The following is a 27957-nucleotide window of genomic DNA, read 5'->3' on the forward strand; positions in this document are numbered from 1 at the left end:
GCATGGCGCTAAGGGGTGATTTTTAAGTTAGCATATAGTTTTCACTAGAATTGGTTCCAGTTTTTCTATACTCCCATGCTTCCCACGAGAGGTCGACGGCCATAATAGGGCCAGCATTAAATATTTGTTCGATCATGTTGTAATATACATCAAGTGTTCCTCTCATTGCTGGGAATAAAAAAAGACAAGACAGTCACGACTGTGTTTGTGGTCTTAGACCACAGCTTTGTCCGATGTTAAGTTGTGGCCCCCTTAGGACCTTCGACCCCTCGTGGGAACCACAGGAACATAATATAAAATCCCAAACCAATCGCGCCATGCAATATATAACAGGTAAATGATTACATAGGTAAATAAATCCAAAGTCGGTGCTGTTGTTGTTGTTGTTGTTGTTGTTGTTGTTGTTGTTAGTTATGTGGCAGATAATTATTACGGCGTTGTTGTTAGTGTTGTTGTCGCTGATGTTGTTGATGGTGGAAATGGTAGTAGTGAGGTTTTGGCCGTGATGGCAGCCAAAGCAGTAGCGATATTAGTCAGCTGATGTTATTATTGTTGTTGGTGTCGCTGATGTTGCTGGTAGCGGTGGTGGTAGTAGTAGTGAGGTTGCAGTGATGGCAGCCGAAGCAGTAGAGATAGCAGTTAGTTGCTGATGATTAATTCGATGTTGTTTATTTCTTGTTGTTGGTGTTGTTGTCGATGTTGGTAGTGGTGGTGGTGGTGGTAGTATAAGTGAGGTTGCAGTGATGATCGATCGACAGCCAAAGCAGTAGGGGTACCAGTAGTGCAGCTGCTGATGGTTATTTCGGTGTTGTTGGTTTTGCTGGCGGTGGTGTGGCTGATGTTGGTGGTGGTAGTTAATTCGGTGTTGTCGCTGTTGTTGTCGCTGATGTTGTTGTTGGTGGTGGAGGTGGTAGTAGTAGTAATAATGAGGTTGCAGTGATGACAGCCAAATCAGTAGAGATAGCAGTAGTGTAGCTACCGATGTTTATTTTGATGTTGTTGTTGTTGATGGTGTTGCTGATGTTGGTGGTGGAGGTGGTAGTATAGCAGCGATGCAGTAGGGCAGCTGTTGCTGCTTATTAATGTTATTGTGTTTGTTGTCGCTGCTGTATTTGTTATTATATTCTAGCTGCTGCGTTTATTACTACTATTATTTATTTCAGCTAATGTGCCTCATTAATTAATATCCTTGGACCTTTGGATATATTGTAATGTATAGCCCTGCTGTAGGGCTGGGGATTAACAACTGATATCCACGGTTGTTTAATGTGATTATTTATTAACGTTTTAACACGATTTACGTAACTTTCAATTTTACAATACCAACAGCTATCATACTAATAAACACATATAGTTTTAACTATTTTTAACTTAGATTTTAATATATTTATGCAATTTTTCATTAATTTTATTCTTTAAACTGAGGGCGATGTTGAGGGGCTATTTACTTAAATTTTTAATTTTAAATTTAATTTAGCCCAATAATATGAGTTATTCCTTTCATTTTATTATATAAGTTCCCTTGCAACTGTTACTCATTTTTATGATGTTTTAATGCCATCATACAAGAATCTACCCTTGAGATTTAAGATAATTAGCACCATCATTGTTCAACTTTGCTCGAAATGAATACAGTTCTACAGCCATCAAACAATCGTGTATCCACGCGTGCCCCTCCGTTTAACATATTATACGAATATAATTGGAAATAAGCTATTACTGTTGCTGAAATGAATAAAAGTAGTATTATCGTCAATGTTTTTCATAGTTAGAGACCGTCCAATATTTACGCCAGGGGGAATGTGAGTTTTGAAGAAAAAAATTGACATAAAATTTTGCGTTTAGTGGGAATCCCCCATTCACTTCCACATTTTCTCCATTCAAAATATAACATTCAGCCTCATGGATCATATGAACAAAAAATTAGATTTCCCCACTCCCACAAGGCCCCTAACATTGTTTGAATCCCCTCTTAAAACTCTAATTCCCATCACTTGCTCAAATAATGAACGGTCTTTTATACACATAAACAGGGCATTCGTAGATTTAATTTTACAATTTACTTCGCTAAGTAAAACAAATTGGGAACACTTAAAATACAGGCTTAAAAATCAGTTCTTTTAACAAGTACTATAACGTAAATTAACTAATTAATATACTATACGAGTAATGAATTTATCATAAATATAATTACATGCTGTACAGGGTGTATACCTATTACTATAATGAAATAAACTATCGCTTGCTTGAATTTTGTGTTTGACGTGTTCGACTTGTTCAATGCCTGATATGATTCCTATCGACTCCCTCATGTCTAGTTGAACCAATATGCAATCATTTTACCGAAACTATAACTTTCAGTATGTTCCCAACATGTTGTTTACTGCATGGCATGGTCTGTATGGACTCCTAGTGCACTGAATTTCCTCAAACAGTTAGATTTTGTTTTAAAGAGGCTATTTTTTGCAGCGTTATATGCATGCAGAGATGATCATTGTAAGCTAATTTATCATTTCATTAGCTCGCTCTCGCATATATTCGGTACCGGTATATCATGTTTGTTGTACTTGTAATTTGTTGTATAATTTTGTAATTAAGGCATGTTTTGTAAAGCGCTTAGCGACTTATGTTTTAAGCGCTTCATAAATGTTTCTTTATTATTATTATTATTACTATTCAATTTATGATTGATTGATTGATTGATTGATTGATTGATTGAATTCGTTTATTCCCACTTCGTTTTGTTTCTCATTCTTTGTTTATTTCTTAGTTTCCTTTTTTTTTTAATACACAAGTATAATTTTCATTACACATCTATTTTTAGATTCGGTGGCCGTAGGCAGGAAGAAAAGAGACAACTTCTCTTGCATGTATTATTTGTGTTATCTGTTATTTGTTTTGTTCTACTTGTTTTGCATAAAAAATGATCACAATAAATCATTTAGCCGATTAGATCTTGCGATGACAAGAGGTTTTGTTCTAATTTCCGAAACAAACAAATATTACATATGTGAACAGAGTGTAGCACGTGTTCGCAGTGGGCATTCAAAGCGAGGACAAGCTATAATTTTTTTACATTCAAAGTGAGGACATTTTGACAAATTGAGGTAAAAATCAGAGTCCTTGCTTTGTGATTATGTACATTGATAACCCTCTTCATATAGGGGTAGGGGGATATGCTATTTCCTCACTTTGTATGCGCGTTTACCGACAAAGTGAGGTGACCTCACTTTGATTGTGTTGTACTTAAAAATGTCCTCGCTTTGAATGCCGGGACAGAGACACAATACACATGAGTGTATAACAAGTCCTCGCTTTGAATGCCCGCGCACGTAGGGGTGTGTTAACGGAGTGCTACATTCGTAAACGGAGTGTTACATAATTATGTAAACGGAGTGTTGGATGTGCAACTTTGAGATTGCATGTTATATGACTACTTTATAGAACTATTTATAGAACTATTTTACCAATGTAGATGCAGATATCTGTCACGGTTCTCCATGTGAAGATCACGGTGATGATTCCATCTGCATTCCATGTGTAAGGCGATTTGATGCCATCTATGGTTATACATGCCTACCTACTCACTTTAACGAATCGAACGGAATAACCTGCAATGGTAAGTATAAAATACAAAAGCGGATACGGGACCTGGCGTCCCGTTGCCGCTTCTAAAATACAGAAGTACCACATAATATGTTATAGGTTATCTTAATATTAGGATACAGCTTATAAAGCTTACGGACTGAAGATGTCAAATTCCACATCAAAGTCTTGGCAAATAGGCTAATTTTGTGAATGCTTACATGAGGAATACCCAGCAAACACAAAAAAATATATTTTTGACGTTTGGATTTCAAATAGAATAACCCAATGTCTCTCCCTATCTCGCATCCCATATCTTCGCACATTAAAAACGGCGTGGGGTAGTTGGCCGGAAGAAAAGACTAACATATAATAAGGTAAAGTCAAAACGGGCAATGTGAACCGTACTTACTTAATTTGATATCCTAAGCATGCCAAAATCAGCGATGTGATTCATGTGATACAGAACCTAATGCATTTGTGTCATTAAAAATGTTTATACATCCAGGATTTATTTACATAATGTCACATACATTTTCATTACGCTATCTCTACCGTAATTAAATGTTACATTTTTTCACTCAGGTAACTGTATACATAATTATGGTGTAGTATATCCTAAATGGTTTCTGTGAGTTACATTAGATAAATTATGCAGAAGTCTTGTTGTTCCTAAGAAGCTACCTTCATCGGACGCATTTGGTTGTCAAATTTTGAGCCTTAATACATGTTTTATCCTTCCCCGAGGTAGCCATATGAAACCGTTGCCATATAGCTTGAGGTAGTGCATGACCAAAATGGTTTCTATGAGTTACATTAAGATAATCTATTGAAGCCATAATGTGAGCCGCCACATCAAAACATACCTCTTGGAGGCTTTTTTTTCAAAAGTGAGATTTCAACCTTATCAGAAAGTGTTAAAATCAAGCTTTAAAATGATACCTCATTACCGAATGTTTGCTTTAACTCACAGGATGTGATAAAGACAAGGTTCAAATTTTCTTTTATTTCCTTTATAATGTCATAGACATTTTACTTCATATCTTGAAACTATAAAAGCCCCGAAGATGTATGTTTTGATGTGAAAGCTAATGTGGTTTTTAAGAAGTGACCCCCGTTGACAGTCTCAATACATGTTTGCTATGACTATTACCAGCAACAGGTGGTGAAACATATTATTTAAGTCACTTATAACGTATTGTATCTCGTTGTATTCTAAACAGATGTTATGTACGACCAGTTGGATAACAATGACGAAACATACTACTTCGATAAACCAGAACAGATTGATAGATCTAAGACCGGTATCCACCAACCGCATCACCGACTCAGCCCTGGCGCTTTTGCAGCTATCACGGTTGTTGTATGTGTTTGCATCCTGCTGCTTTTTATCGCTGTCATTATCATATATCCTATTTTGTGTAACAGTAAGGAGTTCCAGCAGAAAATGTTGGATTATGAGGCCAAGGTGGAGACAAAGAAGATGTCAATGGTGACCTAGGCATGGCTATAAACACGATTTTTGACCCAACAATATACAGGGATTTATTTCAATATTTGAAAATGGTGTAGGGACTACTCAGGGTTTTTATCGTGGGCTTTATTGTGTATAATTATTTGAAGTTGTAGATTATGCCATCAGTCATAGAACATGTGTGTTATGGTAGTGTTGTTGTAACGTGCTTCTTCAGAGGATGATTTAAGGAAGCCCCATCATGCACTGCAAACGTGTTATCACTAGAGTTTCAACTGCCACTTTGCTTTTCAAATCCCATTGAATTATGTGCAAAAGATGTTGCTTTTAAGCAACATCTTAAGGGCTGGGGTATGAACGTTTGGACAGTATTTGTTGTGGGACATTAGAGCACATCAGACATATCGAATTGCATTCTGAATACGAAGAATGTCATTCTGATATCAAATAATTTTGATTTTTGAAATTCGCAATTTAATACACATTTTATGGCAAATCATTAAAATTGATATTTTTGATATTTAACAGCCAAATATTTTTGCCTATTTTTGCATTTTTCTCAAAAATTATAGCGCATTGGTGACAAAGTAAGATATGTATATTATAGGGGCAAAGACTACAACTGCTGCACTGGAAATTTTATTTCAGCACAGACAACAATTGTGGAGTTACAGTTTTTACAGGAAGCCCAGTTTTTGATCAATAAATCAATAACTATTTGCCTTGCGTTGCTGAATTTTCAGTGCAGTAGTTGTAGTCCTTGCCCCTATAATATGCATATCTTACTTGTCACCAATGCGTTATAATTTTTGAGAAAAATGCAAAAATAGGCACAAAATTGGCCAGGGGTGTAGTACGCCCTTAAGGGTAGACGAGGTATTGTTGGTCGAAGCAACCTAAAAATCGATTTTCATTATCTAGATCAATATATTATTGAAAATTAACACCTTGATGTTTTGCAAATGTTCATTCTACAAATTGTATACTTTGCAAACTTGCTTAATTTATTGTTGTTAATGAGTTATGTACGTTTTACAAAAGTGTTGTTGTTTCAGCGCTCTTTACAGCGTAACTCCAGAACCGCAGCACCTATAAAAGTATTTCTGTGATATTTTAATTCTTCTACATGCTCGCTATGAATTGAGCAATGCAGTTTTTGCCAAAACTCACTACCATTCGTAAGATGCTGTGAATTACCAAATCACAACAGTTTAAAATAATTAATAACCTTAAAGCAAACGATGGTTTATTTCACTATACATGTTATCTGCCTACATGTGCATTAGTCTCGCGGCCAGACTGTATGTGGCTATCACGAACATACAGGAGGATCGACGAATGTCAGACCGACGCAAACTGGCTGTGTAGGAGACTACATGTGCATTAGTACGTGCATAACTAATATCTAATTGACGATATTATTACTACTACGTACACTATCAAATTCTCCAGGTACTGTCTTAAAACACCTTGTGCATTTTGTGCCTGGTAATTTGTTACACCAGAGATGCGTGTGTTGATTTTTAACATCAATTCTAAATACCAAGCATGTGCAACAATTATTTGTTAGACTGAATTCTGGCGATTCATAATTCGATGCGACGCTGTTCGTGCCATCATTGGATTTTGATGTGAGTGACTGTGTGATAATAATAATGTTGAAAAGAGTTCAACAAAATATCCGATGTGATCACAAAATTTATTGAAAAATGGAGATACTATAATATTTTAGATTGCTGTTAGCATATTAAGATCAGAAAACAATACAAAACAAAAGAATCCGAAAGTCTACTGCTTCTTTTCAACACAAAATGAGCACAACAGAGGCGGATAATATATGATGTAAAACAAAATCTGTTGTTAGTTTTGGTTATCTTATTCTTTTGGTTTAGTTTTGCTCCTGTTTTCAAGAACAGCACCATTTTTGACTCTTGTTCTGTTTTATTTACTTTGTTTGAGAAATAGCAACAAAATACTCCAAATCTGTTGATTTATATTATTCTCCTCTGTTTGAGAAAACAAAAACACATAATTTTATTTGCATATTCTTTTATTTTATACTATTTTCATCAGTTTTGCTCCTGTTGCATTGATGAACATGTTAAGTATATTACGTTAAGGCGATTTACTTCTTAATATATACATTACGGTAATATACTGAACTATACTTTGATCAGTCCAATATATGCGGGCCTTATGCAGTCACTGGTTTTCACATTTTTCGCTTATTCCCGCTGCGTTGGTGCTATAGTTTTGGTAAACTTGTAAAGTCCTTATATAGACCTAACGGATGGCATTTCAAACCGATTAACTATTGCATAAAATGCGTAAAACTCAGCTATACTTTAAATTTGATCAGTTCAAAATATGCGGGCCTTATGCAGTCACAGATTTTCATATTCTTTTCTTTTATATTATTCCCCGCTGTTTTACTGCTATAGTTTTGGTAAGTTTATAAAGTCTATTATATAATGGATCAGTTCAAATGTGCGGGCCTTTTTTTCCAATTAGACACCATAACAAAAGCATCCACCTTTCAGAATGTTTGTTTTACACGTATAATGCTCTGTTCTGTTTTTCCATCTGTTTTCAAAACTGAGGAATAAATTCTATCCCTATTTCTGGCCGTATATCTGTCTCACAACGGGATCCTTCATAACCTGGTTTGCAGCTACATACATTAGGTCTAATACACCTGCCACCGTTAAGACATCCAGACACACATACAGCTAGAAAATAAACAAAATCATCAAGATCAATATAATGTATTGCATTGCTATTGTTTGAATTTGGTTATTCGCATCAATCGATGAATTGAACGAGACAAAACTAATCTAATGCGGCCCAAGCGTGATCTACCGGAGGCCAAACAGTCTAAACACAGGACAACCGATCTTTTGTTCTGCTTAGTCGCGCTAAAAGTCGATCGATACATGTTAAAATCTACACAATTCCGAGATACACCTTTTTGCTATGAAATGTATTTTCTCGGTCAAATATAAAGCAAAATTTTTTTTTTCTTCAGTAATGTCAAATAAAAACATAGTGCTTGGATGAACATTTTTTTTAAAATCCTGGTGTTAAAATTAAGCATCAAATTGTGTCTTTTAGTGTGATATTTTTGATTTTTATAGGCCTTTAGTTCGCCCGTGAGCTTTTTACAGAATTCATTTTTAGCGTCTCAAACTAATATAGTTTGCTAAAGAAAGATATTTCCCACCTCTGTAAAGCACATCGTGTGGGTCTATATATTATAGTTTTGTCAGAATTTCCGTTTTATTTTACCCTTTTCCCTTCATGCTCCGAAAATGTCAAACTTAGTACTTTACCTCGAGAGCAACCAGCAGAAATAATCGATATTTCAATTGTTGTCAACCCAGGTCCCTTTTCCATTGAAAACCAGGATTGCCTGACCAGCGATTTGGTAGCCCAAATCCCCAATTCTGGTAAATGAGGTGGATTTTGGAAATTTGCTCCCGTGATAGCCTGCAATTTCAATTTATAGGGGCTATGGATTCCATGATTATGAAAACCATTTTGTCTGTTTGTTTGTTTGTTTGTTTATTTATTTACCTAGGATGAGGTCCATGGGAAAATCCACTATCCAAACCTAGAAAAATTCGCGTGTTATTAGAGGGGATTTTAATTTTCTGTCCCTCCTATCTCCAGGTGAATTTTGAATGACCCCCCCCCCATCGCGGGTTGGCATTTTCATTACACCCTTCAGACTTGCGTTCGGGTTTGTGTAGGCCTATTTGTCATAATTTAGCGCTATAGGACCTACTTTCTAAATGTATAGCTATAGCCGTGCTATATAAATATTAAGGTACCGGTATGTAATATTATGTAGGCCTATGGGGGTGGGGTGGGTACTCAACACATTTTAACCATGACTTACAATGCAAGGCTCATTGTTACCATAAATGATTTTTCCTTTAGGTCATTATAATAGGTTGTTATAAACTTCCGTGTTTAACCTTGTATTGTTTTGGCTGCTTCATTATGACTTTCGGTGGGTTTAAGCAATTTCAAACAAACACAAACAAAAGGCACTATACCGAAACACTAGGTAATTTCTTTGCTATATTGAAGTTCTGGCAAAACTGTATCCAGGCCGGGCACCCAGAGATATCGATCCACAATGCTAGTATTTCACGCGTGGATTTGAATTTTTGTCAGCTGGTAGTCAAAAATTATGGAATCAAAACGGAAATTCTGACAAAACTATGATATATCGCTCACGGTGATGTGCGTTAGAAAGTTGGGAAAAATCCTTCTTTAGCGAACTATATTACTTTGAAAAGCTAAAAGGTTGATCCAAGAAAAGGCTCGCGGGCAGAGTTGAAGCCTATCAAAATCGAAAATCTTACACTAAATGACTGAATTTCACGACTAAGTTTAACACTAAGATTTGAAAAAAAAATACAGTATCAAGCATTACAGTTTTTCCAGACATTTACTGAAAAAATGAAAATTATTGCTTTTCATTTGGCCGAGAAAAAAAATTTTACACTGAAAAGGTGTAACTCAAAATTTTGTTCATTTGAATACCAAATTCGATCGTTTGTATTGCCTTATTAAATGACTGAGTGAGCCTTGCAGAACAATAACAATCGGTTGTCCAGCGTCCTAACTGCAAAGGCGGCAAATTTGAAATTGAGATAAACACTACAAATATATTGATATAATTATTAAGGATAACGATTAAGAATCATTAATTTGATTTCGTGCGCTAGTTTGTAATGTTTGAATGTTTCCATGTTCCAGTGTATGATGCATAAGCCTCTCCCCTTGTTTAAATTATGACAGTTTTTCTAAAAAATTATTTACAGCGAGCCTATCGCCCACTCTACTATATTGTTGACTGTTGGTTTCCACAATGTTTTAGAACTAGAATAACTACATCATACATTAATACCTTTATGGCATTGTCGGCCTTTGTAGCCTGACGGACATGTACATCGATTTGGTTTGACACATCGACCACCATTTTGACATCTGATCTCGCAAGAGGCTACAAATACAATTGATACAAATGCACAAAACGATTATAAACAATTCTTAAACACTTAATTTTACTGGTTCTTAACTGTGTTATATGGCACTATATAAAATGATTGAGCGAGAGCGAATCGACGCGATACGTGTACGCGCTATTTGAACCAATATCGGAGGCGCAGAGCAAAAACGGGACTGATCCATTCTAAGCCCTAGGTAATCCCTTGTAAAATGCAGGGTTTAATTTAAATTCGGTCTACATTTTATAATGGAAGACAGAGATAAAAAGACTAGTTTGTGTCTGACGTCATCTGTCAATCAAACTCGAGCACGATTTGTATCGTGATGATATAACTTGTTGAACGCGGCGGTAAAACCGGGCGCCTTATTGTTAATTTTGTACCTTCAAACATACAAACCATCTCAAAAGTTAGGTCTTTATAGTAGTAAAAATTTCTTTCGCGAAGGCATCATGTCAACAATGCCTAGAAAAGTTGCTTTTTGTCTTGTAAAAGTACGTAATTTTTCGCCATTTTCTGCTATTCCTTTTCTCCGATCGGCACCAGATAAACCGACCTTCCTTTTACGCACTATGAACCAATCAATGATCGTAGGGAATTTGATTGACAGTGACGTCAGACGCAAACTAGTCTTTTTTTTTTTATCTCTGTCTTCAATTATAGGAGTTTGTGAATGAGAATTAAGGTATTTATTTAGACGTGTGACGCCTCATATTAGTGTTTGGTATTCCAGATACAGATCATTGATTTATATTTGAATAATTGAAACGTAACATTCTTATGTATTTCGTATGTCCGTGTGCTTCTTCTAATACAGGGCTAATATTTAATTGTTTCTCAAAAGCTTTCTTACTCAAACGGGCTACACTCAACTTACGTAATTCACATCTTCGTCCCTTATAGCCTTTAGGACATCGACACATGTTAGAACGAACACATATACCACCATTCTGACACGAAACTGAGCACTGCCCTATGTATATAAAACAAAAGTATATGTACATTTAAATGTCCCACGTATTCCTGGATTCTCTCCTTCTTCAACTACATCGAATTTTCTTTCCCCACTTTTTTTCTCTGCTCCTTCCTATATGTCCCTTTTATTTTATCCCATAGTCCAATTTCTTTGCTCTCTGCATCATTTACTACCATTTGTGTTCGCAGCAAGCTTTCCCATCAATGCAGTTCTATAAATCAACAAAATAAATTAGACTGTCTGCATTCCCGCCTTTTCCATTTCCATTTAGTGCTTAAGGGTACATTCACGTACACAGCAGACATGATTAGATTTTCGTAGGGCACGCGTTGTGGGTTGATTAATAATGATCTCATCTAATGAGTGAATGTTCTTAGTCATCCAGTAGTTTCAAACAGAGTTTTAGAATTAAATCTTATGCATGGGACCGGGCCATCGGGTCGATACCTAGCCGTCTATCACTTGATCAGCTCAGTGGTTCCAGGCGCAATGTAGCAATAGTTGCAAAAAGTAGGTTCCGTATTAGATTTAATTCAAAAACTCAATGAGCTAGTCTACATTACAGACGTTATCCACTGGCCCGAGATATCATCAAACTGACGTCGCGTATTTATTTGCCACGTTCACGACCAAAAATATGTCATATATTGTACCTGTTTCACATGTTTCACCGCTGAATCCACGTGGACACATACATTGGCCGGGTCTGGTACATTCACCTCCGTTGCGGCAATGCGGGTCACATATTGCTAATAGGAGAAAGAAAATATGGTACAGTGTATTATCACATTATTTGTTTACTCATTTACAAAAGGTCGCCTTAGAATACAATCGAATATCCATAGCTATCGGCTGTATTATTTTTAGTTTTGAGTAAAACCAAGACATGAAGCCGACAGCTTACCTATGGCACATGTGCGACCCGTGTATCCAGGTTGACATGTACAGCTATCAGGTGTTTGACAATAGCCTCCGTTTAAACAGTCTAATTGACAAGTCACTGTAAAAATAAGGTACCAAACACATAAAATGTTAGTCTATCAAAATCGTCAATTACAAATATGATTCCTCTATTTTACTTAACATTTCTTGGATAAAAATCTGTTATAAGATTATGACCTTTGAAAGGTTGTGACAATCAAACGTGGCAAAAGTCAATTTCAGCATTTCTCGAGATTTGCGGTAGTAGGCGGGAAACATTTCAACGCACTTCTCAGAGGACAAAACAAGAAACCACAACAAAACGCATAGAAACTATCTATGCAAGATGTATCAAAATATTGTTCTCCATCTGTTTTTGGTGTTTCTAAAAATGCCTGTTTCTTCCGTTGGTTCCATTAGAAATGCTCTGACGTTATAACTAATATTTCATAGTTTCAGATCTGAGCATTCCAAATTGATCTAATGATGGGCTTGGAATAAGCGGCCATTACAAACATATCAAAAACTGATGGGGAACAGATTAAGAATAATAATTTTGACGCAGTCTGTATTGGTTATTGCCCATAAAGATCAAATGGACGTTAAGGCCCAGAACGTAACTAGACTTTTTGATACTAGCTTTTTTAGCTAATATCATCAAAATATATGTCAGTGCAAATATGTGATGCGATCAAGCAAAATCAGTCGGAACTCGGAAATATTAAATTTTTAGTTTCTTAAAGGATGGTAAAAAGCATTTACAAAGCTGCATTTTGCAGCAAACCCCACTGAAATTGAACGACCAGTTCTAAAGATATGAGCAATTAAAGAGTTTCCAAAACAAGACAAAACAAAATCAAATGTTTGCTTTGTTTGGCTATATCTCAAAATCAATATTTTCGAGTTCCGACTGATTTTGCTTGATCGCATCACATATAATTAATTAATTGATTAATTTATGAATAACGTCAAAATTACGAACGCTTTTGCAAGTAGTTTTCTCAATCAAGTGAAATTGACCGAATTGTTTGCAAGCTCTTAACTTTGTGTAATACCCGAATTGCACATGAGCCTCAAATTGTCGACTAAGCACCGTGATAAGTACAGAATTTGCCCACAACAGAAACGAAAGAATACTGCATCACAACCTTCAAACTTACTAGTCTCGCATCTGCGTCCCACGAAGCCAGGCATACATTTGCAGGTATTGGGTCCAACACATTCGGCACCATTAAGACATCCAGGATCACATAATGCTGTATGTATATGATATTATTCGAATTTGTATGAAGGAAGAACATAGTACTTGAACGTATAATATAATAAGGAAGACAAGGTTTAGAAAGGATATGTATGAAGTGCAAGTAGTACGTTTATGTCGAAACTAAATAGGTGTTCCAGCATTGTTACATATCCTTTGGTTGATCAGAACCGTAATCGTTACCAAGTTTTAAGTTTTCAGGTCAGTATAGTTCTAATAAAGTTAGTATGTATGTATAAATCAGATGTTTGATGAGATCACTGAACCGAGTCTGCTTCTACCAGAATTGCATACAGGGTATTTGTACATGCAATGATGGAATGGGCAGAAATGATTTAGTATCCCAGCTCAACAAAATAGTGGTGGTGATGCTTAGAATGAGACCTTTTTTTATGTGTAATAAATATCACTTACTTTATTGTCTTGCAACGCTTTTATTATATATGCTACTTATACCAAAAAGCCACATTCCAAACCTCTTACTTTTGCAATGTATCACATAATGTCACGTGTCATCTAATTTATTGTCAAAGTAATTTTGTTATCATTTTGGCCATCAACAACCCCATATGAAAATGTTTGTATACAAAAACGATTCTCGTATAAACCATCGATGCACAGTTTCCACCTCGATACACTTGAGCACACATTTTCGTCCAAGAGCTTCCAAGCAAGCAGTGACTTGTCTTTACACAGTATTTGATTACACGGTTGAGTGCATAGCATCGTAAGAGCTGTGTGAGGTTCTATCTGGAAAAAAGGCCTCTGTGATTGTTTTTTGTCAAAACCTCAAGTGTTCCCTTAATCCAATCAGAAAGTTTGTTTATATCGAACGAAAGCTTACACTTCCCCCTAAAGAACACTTTGTCTCATTAGCTCAACAGATAACGCAATTCAGTGTCTATGGCGACTGTGGTAAGTCTGTTGAAACCGACCTATCCCAACACAATTTTTGACCAAAATAATAGGTTTTAAAAGTCAAAATCTCAAGTGTTCCTTACAATATTTTTCAAATTAATGAAAGAGCACACTTTTATTGTCCATTATACTAGCCTCATTAGAATGACCAATGGCCATTTCCCTTTAAATTGCAAATCTTGTGCAAAAAGTTACTATTTTCGCCTGTTTTGTCATACGGTTGTAAATTCAATGAACTATGACGTTTCTAATTTAAAGAGCTCTTAAAAATTGATATGTAAAAGCCCAAAAAAGTTTCCGCCCATCGAGTCTGTTTACTCTCACACTAGTTTGCCGGTGCCCGCGTAAGTACACGTGACGATGGTAGGTCTACCACAGGAGTTCGAACCTGCAACCTTATAATCATCGGTCGACGGTGCACCGTGCCTACGGGATTGTTGAAACAAAAGACTACGCCTACTTACGAATTTCACAGAGAGGTCCCGAAAAGCTGTCGGGGCAAAGACATTGGTAGGTTCGACATGTTCCTTGCGAGCTCACACATATACCACCGTTTTGACATCGGTGGTACCAACAGGCGTCAATTCCTATAATTATATAATCATTCAATCAAAGTATAATTATGACTAAAATGTATGGCTATATGACGGTGATGATATCTGATACGGTAGAGGCTGATGAATATTCGCACCAGTGTGTCTGTCGCAACGGAAAAACGCCAACAAAATGTCGAAGTATATATATACTTGCTAGTCGTCGGTCGCAACACATAGTGGCGTAGAGTAATTTTACCGAATTTTCCATTTCACAGTTTAGAGCTACCTACATCCTATAATAGTTATTCTTTTTTAAATATTAAAGATACAGTTTAAAAGTTTAAACCTTAAACTTTAATTTCCAATGCGATATAACATTTGAGGAGTATTGACTATTAACATACGCGAATCTTTCAAACAGGTTTTTTTTCGTATTTTTCCCTTCACGTACGCCACTGTGTGTCGCGACCGTCGAAGTGTTTATTAAGTGTTGCTCTTCTGTTTTTGTAGTGTTCACGCTTAAAAAGCAAGTTATCATTCACTTTCAGGTTTTTTCCCCGATAAATGACAGTTTGGTCTTCATTCATTCACCACGGATTCACCACAGAAATATTGTTTTTTTTCTTTGCTGGTCGCATCTCTTTACGTGGCTATATGACAGGTACACTAAAGAGGTTGCGTTGGATAAATCAATTAAAAAACAACTTATATGCCTACTGTGATTGTTTTTCCTGACGTGCGAATATTTTAAAGATTTTCAGTTGACAATCAAGACACCCGTATGGATGACATGTCCTTAATCTCAAACATAAATGACACACATGGGTATATATATCACCCATTCAGAAAACCTCATTTGAAGTTAACACTTTCTCTCTGTGGCACATTAAAGCCATGTCTTCTATATGGAGTTTATGGATTCCCACTGGAATAGTCTCATTGGTGTAAGAAATTACGATCCTCTACACTTACTCTTATCACAGAAACGTCCATAGAAACACGCTGGACAGCTGCAGTAGGATTTACTACACGAATTATGGAACGGTGTACACTGGCCTCCGTTCTGACATGCGACATTGGCACATCCGCTGTTATCTGAAAAAAAAAAGAAGTGCAATTACAGTAAAATTACAAGCCAAAGTCATTTGGTAATTATACTTTTGAGCCGAGATACCCTAACGAAAAGAAAAGCATATTATCGCAATATTGGGTGCATATTGTGATTATGGATGTAAGGCTCTTCACCGATAGGGAGGTACGAACTGTTGTCTGCCTTATGTATATTGATTGGTAGGAATATTATCACCGACATACAATGGACTTTTGGACGTCAATTTGTCAGGTTCTCGTAATTATGCTACTTTACTGGGATGGTAGTGTATGTGGCTGTATAAGCCAATCAGTTGTGTTCACCCCTGTATATCCTAAATAAAAACAAATTGTCCAAATTAAAACAAACAGCTAATACCTGTGTTCTTTAGCTCTGATTTGAGACCTTATTTGTTGAAATTGGTTGAGACTTAAAGAACCGGTGATCTAAAACCTAATGTAGAAACGAAATCAAAAGTTGCAATTTTGTGTGCTAATCAATGGAAGCACGACGCTAGTTCTCATGTTCACGTACGCTTTCTGTAGAAATCAATACAGAATGCAATGGAGCAAACTCCAACTTTAAATTGGCATCTTCTTGGGTTTTTGGATCGTCGTATCTTTAGATCTTGAACAATTTCAACGAATGAGGTCTTAAATTCGAGCTAAAAGATGTAGGTATTGGCTGCTGTTTTTAATCACGACATATCTGTCTTTGCTTAATATATACACTGATGAACGTAACTGGTACATTAATTGTTGTCTTACTGTATAAACTTACCAATTTCACATCTCTGCCCTGTGTAACACGCCCGACAATGACACATGTAGTTATTAATACTCCCTCCTGCAGGCAATACAGGTTTCCAAACACATGTTCCACCATTTGCACAAGGTGTGTTAGGACTACAGGGAAACTCTGAAAAAAATTGTTATGACATTGTGGAATACAGTACATGAATGGATTACAGATTTATTATCGGCAGTCACTACCACATGAGAATATACTTGAATTGAATGTTACATTCGCTTTTTTATACACAACGCAGAACATCTATTAGGTTTCACTGCCTGAACAGAATTGATTATGTCGCACCTTTTTTCAACTAAATCGACGGTAGTAACTCTTTAATGAGGGAGCAACATTCAACCCCAGATTGCCTCAGACACAACTCACTTCCTGGTAACTGAATATCACACAAGGTCATTTTATGTAGCTTGTTGACCCATGTGTGTCATATACTGCCACCAGGTATAATGACAGTCTGTTGATCTGGTTAATCCATTGGCAGATACTCACCTCAGGAGGGAATTCAATTTTTGTTCAATTCTCTTCAGGTAGTGAAACGTAATGATACTCTATGACCAACTTATTTTTTTCCTAATTTTACCTGACGGAGGTATGGTTGATACAGGTATGAGACTGTTCCCTTCTTCTCCTACAAGACTGTAGTGAGTGTTGGTATTGTTTGTACCAGTTGGAGCTGCCTTGCTCGCAATCGTAGCAAAGACGTATGTTACTCCTGTCTTATTTACCTAAAATTAATTAAAGATTATAATATAAATAAATGAATTTGTAATTGTAAAGCATAATATACATTTACAGTCATATAAAACAAATTTCGGGTTTGTAGGAAGGGGTCACATGCACGCTTCGATCGAGCACATATACATGTTTCTTATGTATAATAAGTGTATAAATACCTGGCTGCTGTTGAAGTTGATGAAAACTTGATCAAATGGTTGTGCTGGGTCGGTCTCTAACATCCAATCGTAAAGTGCGGCACTTGGATTGCGTATTTGTGTTGAAAAATATGCATAGGCTCCCTTTAAAATCCAAAAATGTACGACGCCATTTAGTACTTTATTTTATGCATAAATCTAGCAAATTCTGATGTGCGCATATCTGTTTTGATTAAAGGCACTACCAGTGTTCCCAACAATGGTGTTTTAAATTGTTAAAACAATTTAGGAATAACTTAAGAGTGAAGGATCAGTCGATACAATTCTAATTGGGCATTTTGTCCTGAAAAAATGAGAAAAAGGGGAGAAAACGGCAACTTTATAAAGATCCATTCAATTGCATGTAGCTAAATGTAAAATGTTACCCTTATCATATTGTTCTCGGTATTACAATTTGCAGTGTATGCATTGTATGTTAGCCCACACATTCTCTGATTTTTGATGTTTTCTAGATATTTTCATTTAGTGAATCACTGAAAGTGATAATAACTGAATTAATATTATGACCAGTAAAGTTATATTACGTTGACAGTGTATTCAAAATCGAAGCAGCAGGACCTGCGAAAACAAAGCAAACTCACGGTTCACTATATTCGTCAACCTAATCTATCACCTATTTTGACCAATCAAAAGCACTTGGTGCTATTTTGCCATTTACTGGTAAAGTCAGGTGACAGATTTACGAATATAATGCCATGTGATTTTTTTTTTTTCACAATTCTTTCTGCTTCGAGATTGTCAAATAAATTCCCAATGGCCTGTCCGTAATCGATCTTTTTTGACAAAAACGCACTTCTGAAAAACACAAAGCTAACCTTTTGTCTGTGAAGACATGTCCGTTATCGATCTTTCTTTAAGAAAAAAAAACACTTGACTTTTTTGTCTGCGAGGACCTGAAATCATTTTCAAGCTCCCAAGGGAACGGAGCAAACAAGTGAACTTGTTTGGAATTTGTGCATAGCTTGTGGACGGTAACCCATAAGAAGAACAAAATCAGTGACTTAAGGGCAACAAATATGTGTTGATTTTGCATTGGTATCTGTTCCAGATAACTTAAAATGATTTCATCTGTATTCATTAATCAATCGCCTGAATGTTTAATCGACAAATTCTTATACCATCATTTAGCCATACCTCTCCAGACGGTGTTTCTAGTTTCAGCGTCATCGTCCTCGTAGGTGGAATGGGATATGAGGCATAACGTACGCCATTCGAATCCAATGTTCCTTCAATGGGCACGTTGATGGGAACTTCTACTGGCACTATTGGTGAAAACAAAATAACAAAAAAATATGTTTTGTTATTTTCAATGGAATGTCTGTTTTACTCTTTTAAAGTTTATAACAAGGTAATGAATCTAAATACCGTTTTTTTTTAAATTTATGCATTTCTGCTTTTCTTCGTAGAAAATAATTACGTCGATAGAAATTATCATCTTACGTTGGGTAAAAAACATTGAGATGTTGATTATAACTTTTAACTGTTTGGCTAAAACGTTCAATTAAAGAAACACCGCATTGGTTATTTATAGCTGATAAAAGTCGTTTGAGATTTACCTCTACAAGCAGCTGTCCCTATAAGATTCCTTATATTTTCAATCACGTTAAAATTATCTGCCGTAAAGGCGAATTCTGAGTTTGGATCATTTGCTATTTCATCCAGTTCTCCTTGGTCATAATTTGCCACGCCAATTGCAAACATAGTGATATCAGCGTCGCGAGCGGCATTCGCCGGGCCCAAAACCGAATCTCCTGATCTGCCATCGGTGATTATGACCGCAACACGAGGTATATTCAGTGACCTTAGACGAGCTCCCCTCGATGAATCAAATAAGGTGCTTGTCATATGACTTATTGCAGCTCCAGTGTGTGTACCTCCACCTTGGTAACTGAACAGAGATAGCAAGTACAATGAAAAATATAGCTATATATTACATAGTTATTGTAGGTGCATAAACACATCACATTACGTAACCACAGCTTTTTGGAAACCAAAATAACAAGAACAATATGTTCTACTGATTTGTGTAGCACATGCAGTCTTCAAAGTTAATAAACACATTGCAAATTTTGCTTTTGTAGATGGTTTGTGCATCTTCATTAAGTAATGCAGAAAATTACATTCTTGATCTGTTTTTCAGTGCACCTACTATGAACTACTCTGTTTAACTGGGTGTAGACTAGGACAGCGTTAATCAAATTCAAAAAATGATATTTATTTTTGACCATTTGTGGCGTGATAAACAAAATCAGTCTGAAGTCGGACATACACAAGTAAAGGATTGTAGACATTATTTCCAAAGCTACATTTTGAAGAAAACCCCATTGAATTTGGACAACAAGTTCAAAATATGTGAGTATTTAAAGAGTTTTCAAAACAAAAGTAAACAAAATGAAAACACTTTCTTTGTTTGACTATACCTCAAAAAAAATTTCGACTTCCGACTGATTTTGCTTGATCACATCACATTTATGAATATCCAAGGATAGGTTCCTCAGCAAAAACTCTCAGTAAACTTCTTTTTGACTCAAAGTGTAATAAAACCATGTATCCCAAAATGGTTAAGTTTCATGGATATATTATATACAGATAGCAATGAACTTTAACCTGATAGCTGTAACTGCTGCTTGCACGTCCGCGTTGGTACTAAAGTCATCGAAATCAAACTCCATCACAGGTGAAGATGAGTACTGAATCACTCCAACCCTCGTGTTATTAGGACCGATGTTAAAGCCATCAGCTACTCTTGTTACAAAGATTTTAGCTGTATCAAAGTTACCAGAACCAACGCTTCCAGAACCGTCCATTGCAAAAGCTAAGTCAATTCCTTCCACAGCGCATTCTGTATTTTATATTAGGAACGAAAACACTTCACTTTTCAGGTATGTATTAAATTGTTTATTTGACTCAGATTGCATCACCTTATCACACCTATGTTTCAGATGGTTATTTTATTTTTGAAAAGATAATACATACCAGTGACATACAATTATATAAAAAAAATATTTCGTATAGCCCTCCTTTCGAAAACTAGTGCATTGCATACGTACTTGCACAATATTAGCAATTTGTGCAAATGTTATTACTTCGATGCCGTTTTTATTAACCTTTTCATTTTACATGAATATTAGAGAAGGCTTGAAAGGGTTCTATAGCCTCATTTTAGGCCCGTTTTAGGCACATTAATGGTCATAAAAAGGACCGCGTCGAAATGTGCATTAAAATTCGCATTGCATGGTACTTGAGCAAGTACAAATATAATTAAATACCTCTGTAGAGGGGGATATAGCATAGTCAAACAATATATAAATGTCATATTCCTTCAATGGTTATGAAACAATTGTGATCATCAGTATAGACTTATATTGCTTAAACGATGCAAATAATTGTGTGAAATCTTTTTACAAGATGTTGTCAAGACGTGTTTTTGAAAGATAATTTAATGAATAATTGAAAAAGTTATACCTTGAACTTCGCACGCCTTCACCCTTTCAACGAAGTCATGTTCCGCCCCGACACCTGCTGCGGTATTGTAATATCTTTTCCAGTAAGCTGCTTGACCTGCAATATCAGCACTATTCGGTATTGCCTGCAAAGGACAATACTTATTAAGCGACAGACTCCTTACATGCTAGTACATACATACATACACCAGTACACCCACCCCCCATGCATATTAGGGTGTGCCGAAAAACACACGTAGATTCTTTTTATCTTCATGTATTTTTAATATCAAAACAAAGAAATCACAGAAAAATCACAAGAAATCACATGAAAAAACAAAACAAAAAAGCAGCATGTGGGGTATGCCTATTAAATACGTGTCATTTCAAAAGGAGACACTTTTGGGCAGGATCATCAATGGAGAAATAGCCAAAAATCTGTCCGGGGTGATTTTTTCCCAATTTGGGTTTGTTGCGAATTTGTGATGTTATTAATGTTAAAAATATTGTCTGATAGTTTCAGACCGGAATATAACTGGCATCTTGTATTTTTGGAGACATTTTTCAAGGTAATTCCTACTCTCAACATTGTCAATAATATTTTTAAAGGCCGATATCTCAATTTCCAATTTTATAATACCATAAGGAATATCCGATTTCTTTGGGGAAAACGGCGTTGTGGAGCAAAATATCTCTATATTTCAGATATGTAAAAACCTCAAAATTGATAACCTGCCCAAAAGTGTCTCCTTTTGACATGACACGTCACATTTGTGTTTGGGGTACCATCCGTTCCTACCCGCCGTTATTCCGAAGGTGAATTATTTCGCATTGAGCAAAAATGATGTTGCATCCTTGAGCATGATAGCTTAATTCCCAATTGATTTACTCCAGAGTACTCCAGTGAGCACATCAGCTGAAGACTTTGCGAAGCGGAAAGGATTCTGATGTATCCAAACGATAACGGACTAATTGTTTAAGTGTACTGATATGTTATGTTTAGGTAAAGCGCACGTTAAATCACAAACATTAAAAAAAATGGTAACCCTAACTCTAAGCCCTAAGCAGTACTGTAACCAGTGCTCAGCCCAAATTGTTCGAAATCACGCCCCTTTGGAACAACGGACCGATCTGTACCATCTATATACATACCTTTGGTATGTTGGACAAAAAGAGTCTCGCTGCAATAGCAGAGTATAGAGGCTTGTGCAGATCACTCCATTGTACGGTCTGCCAATCGATTTCAAAAGCTTGTTGTATCTTGGCAAACTTGTCGACAAGATCTGGGTGGGCTGCCGTATTCTGTGTGTCTTCAAAGCCGATGCGATCAACCTAAAATTTAACAGAACAACAGAGGATTCAGAACAATTTTACGATATGAAACCTGACAGAAGGTGATTCATTGCAACAACAACAAAATAGTCACTGCGAAAAAATCAAGAGGGGAAAGGGAAATGTGTTATCATTAATTTTATTACAAGATGAACATTTTGACAATTTACATAATTATCTTACTATAAATAGGGGAATGTTGTATGTATCTATCTATGTATCTATGTATCATGGAAAGGCTCCGTCAGTTTCGATCCAAATGTCGCCAAATTCATACGGGAGATCGATGAATATACGGGAACGTGTTTAAACTTTATTTGGTTGAAAACGGTCAAGAATTGGCCTCAAAATCAGTGAAAATGTGGTACGTTGCTATGCTGGGTAAACAAAAAGGGAGTCAGTTGTCAAGCTAGCCCGTGCGCATCTTACGGGCGTATCTAATGCCAAGCCGCTCGCGTAGCGCAGCGATAGCACGCGGGTAACGCAGCACTACGCCATGTCGCGCAATGAATGATAATACGGGTGAACGACCGACCGTAGGCGTAATAAATACGGGGAAAAGATGTGTTAAAAAGTACAAACAACATGAAGAGGTAGGCCTACTGTAATTAAAAAAGAAAACAAAATGAGGACAAACAGGTAGGCCTACGAGTATGTGGGTTAGCCTATAGTTAGTCACAGTAAGAAATTGAAAACGGGAATAATAGGCTAAAGAAGGAAAGAATAATAAAATCTAATAAAATTAGATGATTTAAATAAAAAAAAGCTATTAAACTGAGGACAGAACTAAATAAATAACATGAAAACGGGAAATCACAAGCTAAGCAGCAAATAAAAATGAAGTCAACAGGAAATGTAAGAAAGGACAGATTTAGAAAATAATGGAAACGGGAGTGAGTAAATAAAAAACATGGTAACGGAAATTTGCAAGCTTAGCAGCAAAATGTTTTTAAAAAATGGAACAAAATTGGCCCATGTAGAAGAAACTAAAATAAAAAGAAAGAAAGAAGCTAAAATGGAAACTTAGGCTTAACGAGGGTCAGACTCAGATAAATGAAATTTACCTTTTCAATGATTCTACCTGTTCTGTAATTCCTCCCGTTTTAGTGAACGCTCCCATTTACTCACCTAGCGGGGACCCGCGCGTAGCGCGGGTGTCCCGCTAGTTATCATAATAATTATAACGTTGCACACGTAGATACTTCAGTCAAATAAGATATTTCATTCAACTGAAATTGTAACGTTTATCTTTAAATTGCACAATACTATTGAACTGAAGCCCTCTGATGTTTCTTGTCCGTCGTATTGTAAATTATATATGTGTTCAACTTTACGCAGTTCATATTAGCGAAGTATTGTAATGCGTTAAGAGGCATACATGTGTACATTAAGCAGATGATATTATATTATGTAGCTGCTTATAACTTAGAAATAATATTGTGATTAATTAAATAGCTCTATAAAAGTGCGACAAGTTTAGTTTTTAATATGCAAGCTAAGTTTGAACGACATAAAACTCCTTTTCAGAATAGTGTTGAATTTAATTATCCAACAATGGCATTTCTTGGTCACATTCATGGTGTTCCACGGGGATTGGTCATTGGTCCATAACTCAAGTCTCACCTGCCAGATGCCACCGTCATACCCATCACGGTATGTGTTAGGATCAGTACCATCCCTTGATTCCACACAGGCGATTCGTCTTAAGAAGTTACTATCAGCGGGAAATATTTCACTCTGGACCACTGCATCTACAACCGCTTGGGTGACATCTTTGCCGCTCTGCTTAGGTAATCTGGTTAGATCTCGTTGGCCCCTAGCAGCTATAAGTATTGCTAGCAATACTGCTGGAATTGTTTTACAAAAATGAGATTAAAGTCATTTTTGGACGCCTTATGCCTGGGGTAGCTAAGATACATAATGACACACCCATTCCGGAAAGAAATATATCACAAATTTCCACAAATATCGGCCTTAAAACGGTCTTCCAAATGTTTGACAATCACCACTTTTGAGGTGCGCAGAAGCGCTCTAGGTGGCGCTTAACACCCCCTCCCCCCCTATTTCCCCCATGTTCCCATCTCCGTTACAAAATAGTCGTTATTGAAACACACAATGTATTCGGGCCTTGTAAATTATTTGTATAAGATATTTGTGAGAACCACATGATAACCCGGCCATTTTTTTTCTATTACACCCTGTATCTAAAGTCCAATTCCAAACGTAACATTTTTATTGGCACTGGTTGAATGTTTTGACATTGAGTATTAACGTACCACTTTTGTACATTTGTATAATAAGTTGGCTTTGAGCTTTTATCGAAACTGTTATACTAATATTTTATAATACTTCAGGTCCACTTCCTTTTACTATTGTTGGCTTTGAGCTTTTTCCTTAAACTTCCCCTTTCTAGCGTTAATGCCTTTTCATGAAAACCACAGATAATCGATGTATTCAGAAGAGTGAGATTTGTTTGTTCGTTTTAAGGTTATTAATTATTTTAAACTGTTGTGATTTGGTAGTTCACAGCATCTTACGAATGGTAGTGAGCTTTGGCAAAAACTGTAGGCTCAATTCATAGCGAGTGTGTAGAAGAATTAAAATATCACAGATATACTTTTATAGGTGCTGCGGTTCTTGAGTTACGTTGTAAAGAGGGCTGAAACAACAACACTTTTGTAAAACGTACATAACTCATTCACAACAATAAATTAAGCAAGTTTGCAAAGTATATGATTTGCAGAATGAACTTTTGCAAAACATCAAGGTGTTATTTTTCAATAATATATTGATCTAGATAATGAAAATCGATTTTTAGGTTGCTTCGACCAACAATACCTCGTCTACCCTTAAGTATTTAGAATTGTTATAAGAAGGGTGTAAACGTCATAGCGAAACAATTTTTGATACGGTGTTTTACCACTGAATGAATAGCTTTACTTGACAAGGCTGACTATTGATCGGTTCCCTAAGGAAGATTCCTCTAAGTTACTTTTTGCAATGAACTCCCACCACATGGGTGTAGACTGCAGACGGCAAGTTTCAAAATTGCTTTCGAAAGTAGAAAAAAGAAGAAAAAAAGAAATCAGAATTGTACATTTTTATGACCACATGCCTGGTATTGGTTCAGTAGCTCTTGAGGTCTGAATGTTTTGAGAAAATATCTCAGAACTCGGGCTTTTTATGTTGAAGCCCATGGCCAACACGCATAGCATTACAGATCAGATCATTATACCCGACCAAAAGGTGAGGTTAGACTGAGTGTGATCTGTTAAATGTTATACCAAGGTATTCATCTAAATATAATAATTAAGAACAATTGTGACACGATCTGGTCCATGGGGGCCAAAGGAGGCATTTTTGAAAATTGAGTTACTATAATTATCACATTATACATACAATAGGCTAACATTTATTGAAAAAACCAAAGGTCTAGCATACTTGGTTCTAAAGTTATGAAGTTTTATGATGTTTATTTGTTTATGTATTTTATTGTTTTTTTACTCCACATTTTTACCTTTATCTCAGTTTCAAATTTGCCGCCTTTGGCCCCCGTGGACCAGATCGTGTCACAATTTATGTTTGACCTATATTATGATGCACCATTCTTATTAAGGTCAAATGTCAAATTTCAGATATTATTTAAATACACTGACCTAGTTTACGGTTACCGAGATTATTCTTCATTTGAATTATTGTTCTATATTTGAATATTTTAGGCTTTTCACGTTGTAAACCCCGCAAAACTTAACTAGCATTATTTAAATCCTTACGAGTAGGGAAATACATTAATATGTGGTGCCTACTTTAACTTTATCAAATCAAAGTTTTCCGAAGATACCTGTCATTTGTTTATGATGACCCAGTTTAAAACAATATTCCGGGTCATCCCGCAGCTGTCGGGGCGAAGTACTTTAATATGCTAGTTAAGTTTTGCGTAATGCGTGTCACTAGGGAGCGCTTATGTGCATTTAGGCGTGGGTACACTTTGTTTTGATTAGAAAAGGTATTGAAGCCAGTTTAAAGTAATTTAGACTAATGTATAAATTTAGTAACTAGTATTGACATGTTACGAAAAGTCTAATTGCACTTTTTGGTCAGGAATCATGTTCTAATACCTAACTGCGAAAAGTACATGGGGAATCCATTCACGCGAAATCTCCCTCAGGAAACGGACAATAGGCAAAGAAGTTTGATAGACAGTACATCCTACATGTAGGTGAGACTATACTATACATTTCCTGAATTCTTATGACTAGAGGAGCACATTGGTATGGTTTTTAACACAAATCTATCCAGTTTGAAACTTGACCCGTTGACTTTTCCCCGCCAAAACCTATTCGGTTAAATTGCAATGAAACACTATGCCTCCCCGAAGTGATACTCTATTTGAGGGTGCCATCATTTGTTTGACCGAAAATAAAACTGTCTTTATCCAATTATCTGAGACATGAACAGTGTTACTATGAACATATAAGATTACTTAAATATAAATTAGCGCTGATTAAATAACTTTGAAAAACTGTGAAAATATAGAATATAGAAAATATATATAACTATTCTGTCGGTCGGACATCCGGGCTATCTCTAGTCTCGGGCCCAAACTGCATGTGGCTCACGGTTTGTTATGAACAACAGAAACCGACTGTGAAGGAGGCTACATAGCGATGTTGCTGGAGTGGCATTCAATTTCGGAAAAAACAACACTCGACCATGGAATTTAATTTTAAGTTTGTCAGTATATAAACGGTAAATCAAGTAAGTTTCTTCCACTCTGAAGACTTAGAAACGGTTGTGTGATTCCACTGACTATTTGCGGTTGAAATTTACATAACACCAATGACACATGGACAGAAATCATCAACAAAAATCGAATCAGGGACTTGTTTTCACTCGAACATCATCAACCGGAAGTGACGTGACACGGACCGACAGAATTAATGTAAAATAAAAAATAAACGTGGCGCTATGACATTTATCCCAACCTAAGTGTGTCCATATGTGCCTTACATCCTGACCTCAAGTGACCCATTTCTAATATAATTAAATGTACAGAAACCTTTCCTGACAGTTAATATTAATTATATTTCAGCATTTTGAATAACAATCGTACATTATGGCTTTTATTCGCTATTCTAAGAGGTGCAATCACCACCATATATCATGTATCTTACCTGTATTCCGTGTGAGTCCATACATGGTGACTCCAACGTGACCTAAGGTCTTGGGTTCGAGCAAAGATTATGAACAAGTAAGTCTATCCACTATTTCTATGAGTTCTGTGATGTGGTACAGATGCAGTAGACGATTAGACAGATATCAATGCAAGCTATATAGCCCCGTCTTATAACAACCGCTAATGAAACGATATTCTTCACACTCTCCACTTTTAAGCAATTCAGTGGCATCATCTGGCACGAAAAAAGTTTGAATTTGCCAAGTTTGTAGAAATCCGGGGAATTATATCAATGAATATCATAATCCCCTCGACCATCTATTCTTACCAGTTACGTCACTCTCCGCACGTAGACTAAACCATGTAAATAGTAGAATAAGATTCCACTATTTCGATGGTTAACTGGAGCACGTTTTGTCAGGCTGCGGCAGTCCAGATATCTCGAATGTCGACATTGCCACATGGTACACAAGTACAAAACTTTT

At 36.3% G+C, this 27957-nt stretch overlaps 1 protein-coding gene across 2 annotated transcripts; it reads right to left on the reverse strand.

Moving 5' to 3' along the window:
- Positions 1-7616: 7616 nt before the first annotated feature.
- LOC140163130 (uncharacterized) lies at positions 7617-27837 on the reverse strand. Of its 2 annotated transcripts, none has more exons than XM_072186508.1 (18): positions 27471-27837; positions 23920-24140; positions 22117-22296; positions 20987-21110; positions 20129-20363; positions 19078-19409; positions 18656-18783; positions 17483-17605; positions 17170-17314; positions 16560-16697; positions 15662-15784; positions 14618-14740; positions 13135-13230; positions 11958-12053; positions 11707-11802; positions 10955-11050; positions 9978-10073; positions 7617-7788 (listed from the first exon to the last, which is right to left on the reverse strand). In XM_072186508.1, the coding sequence occupies exons 1-18, from the start codon at positions 27493-27495 to the stop codon at positions 7649-7651; spliced, it is 2517 nt and encodes an 838-aa protein (XP_072042609.1). In that variant the 5' UTR covers positions 27496-27837; the 3' UTR covers positions 7617-7648. The 2 variants fall into 2 exon arrangements, with proteins under 2 accessions (XP_072042609.1, XP_072042608.1); XM_072186507.1 differs by having other exon boundaries at positions 23920-24143.
- Positions 27838-27957: the final 120 nt, after the last annotated feature.

The sequence above is a fragment of the Amphiura filiformis genome, chromosome 10 (assembly GCF_039555335.1).
Source record: "Amphiura filiformis chromosome 10, Afil_fr2py, whole genome shotgun sequence".
Lineage (NCBI taxonomy): Eukaryota > Metazoa > Echinodermata > Ophiuroidea > Amphilepidida > Amphiuridae > Amphiura > Amphiura filiformis.

Bases quoted from the DNA above. Each gene is read 5' to 3' on its own strand.
- LOC140163130 (XM_072186507.1), bottom strand. From the start codon at position 27,495: ATGTATGGACTCACACGGAATACAG. The intron at 19,410-20,128 runs GTTAAAGTTCAT...ATCTCTGTTCAG, and splicing joins GCAGCAGTTACAGCTATCAG to TTACCAAGGTGGAGGTACAC. The intron at 13,231-14,617 runs GTAAGTAGGCGT...ATATACATACAG, and splicing joins GGGACCTCTCTGTGAAATTC to CATTATGTGATCCTGGATGT.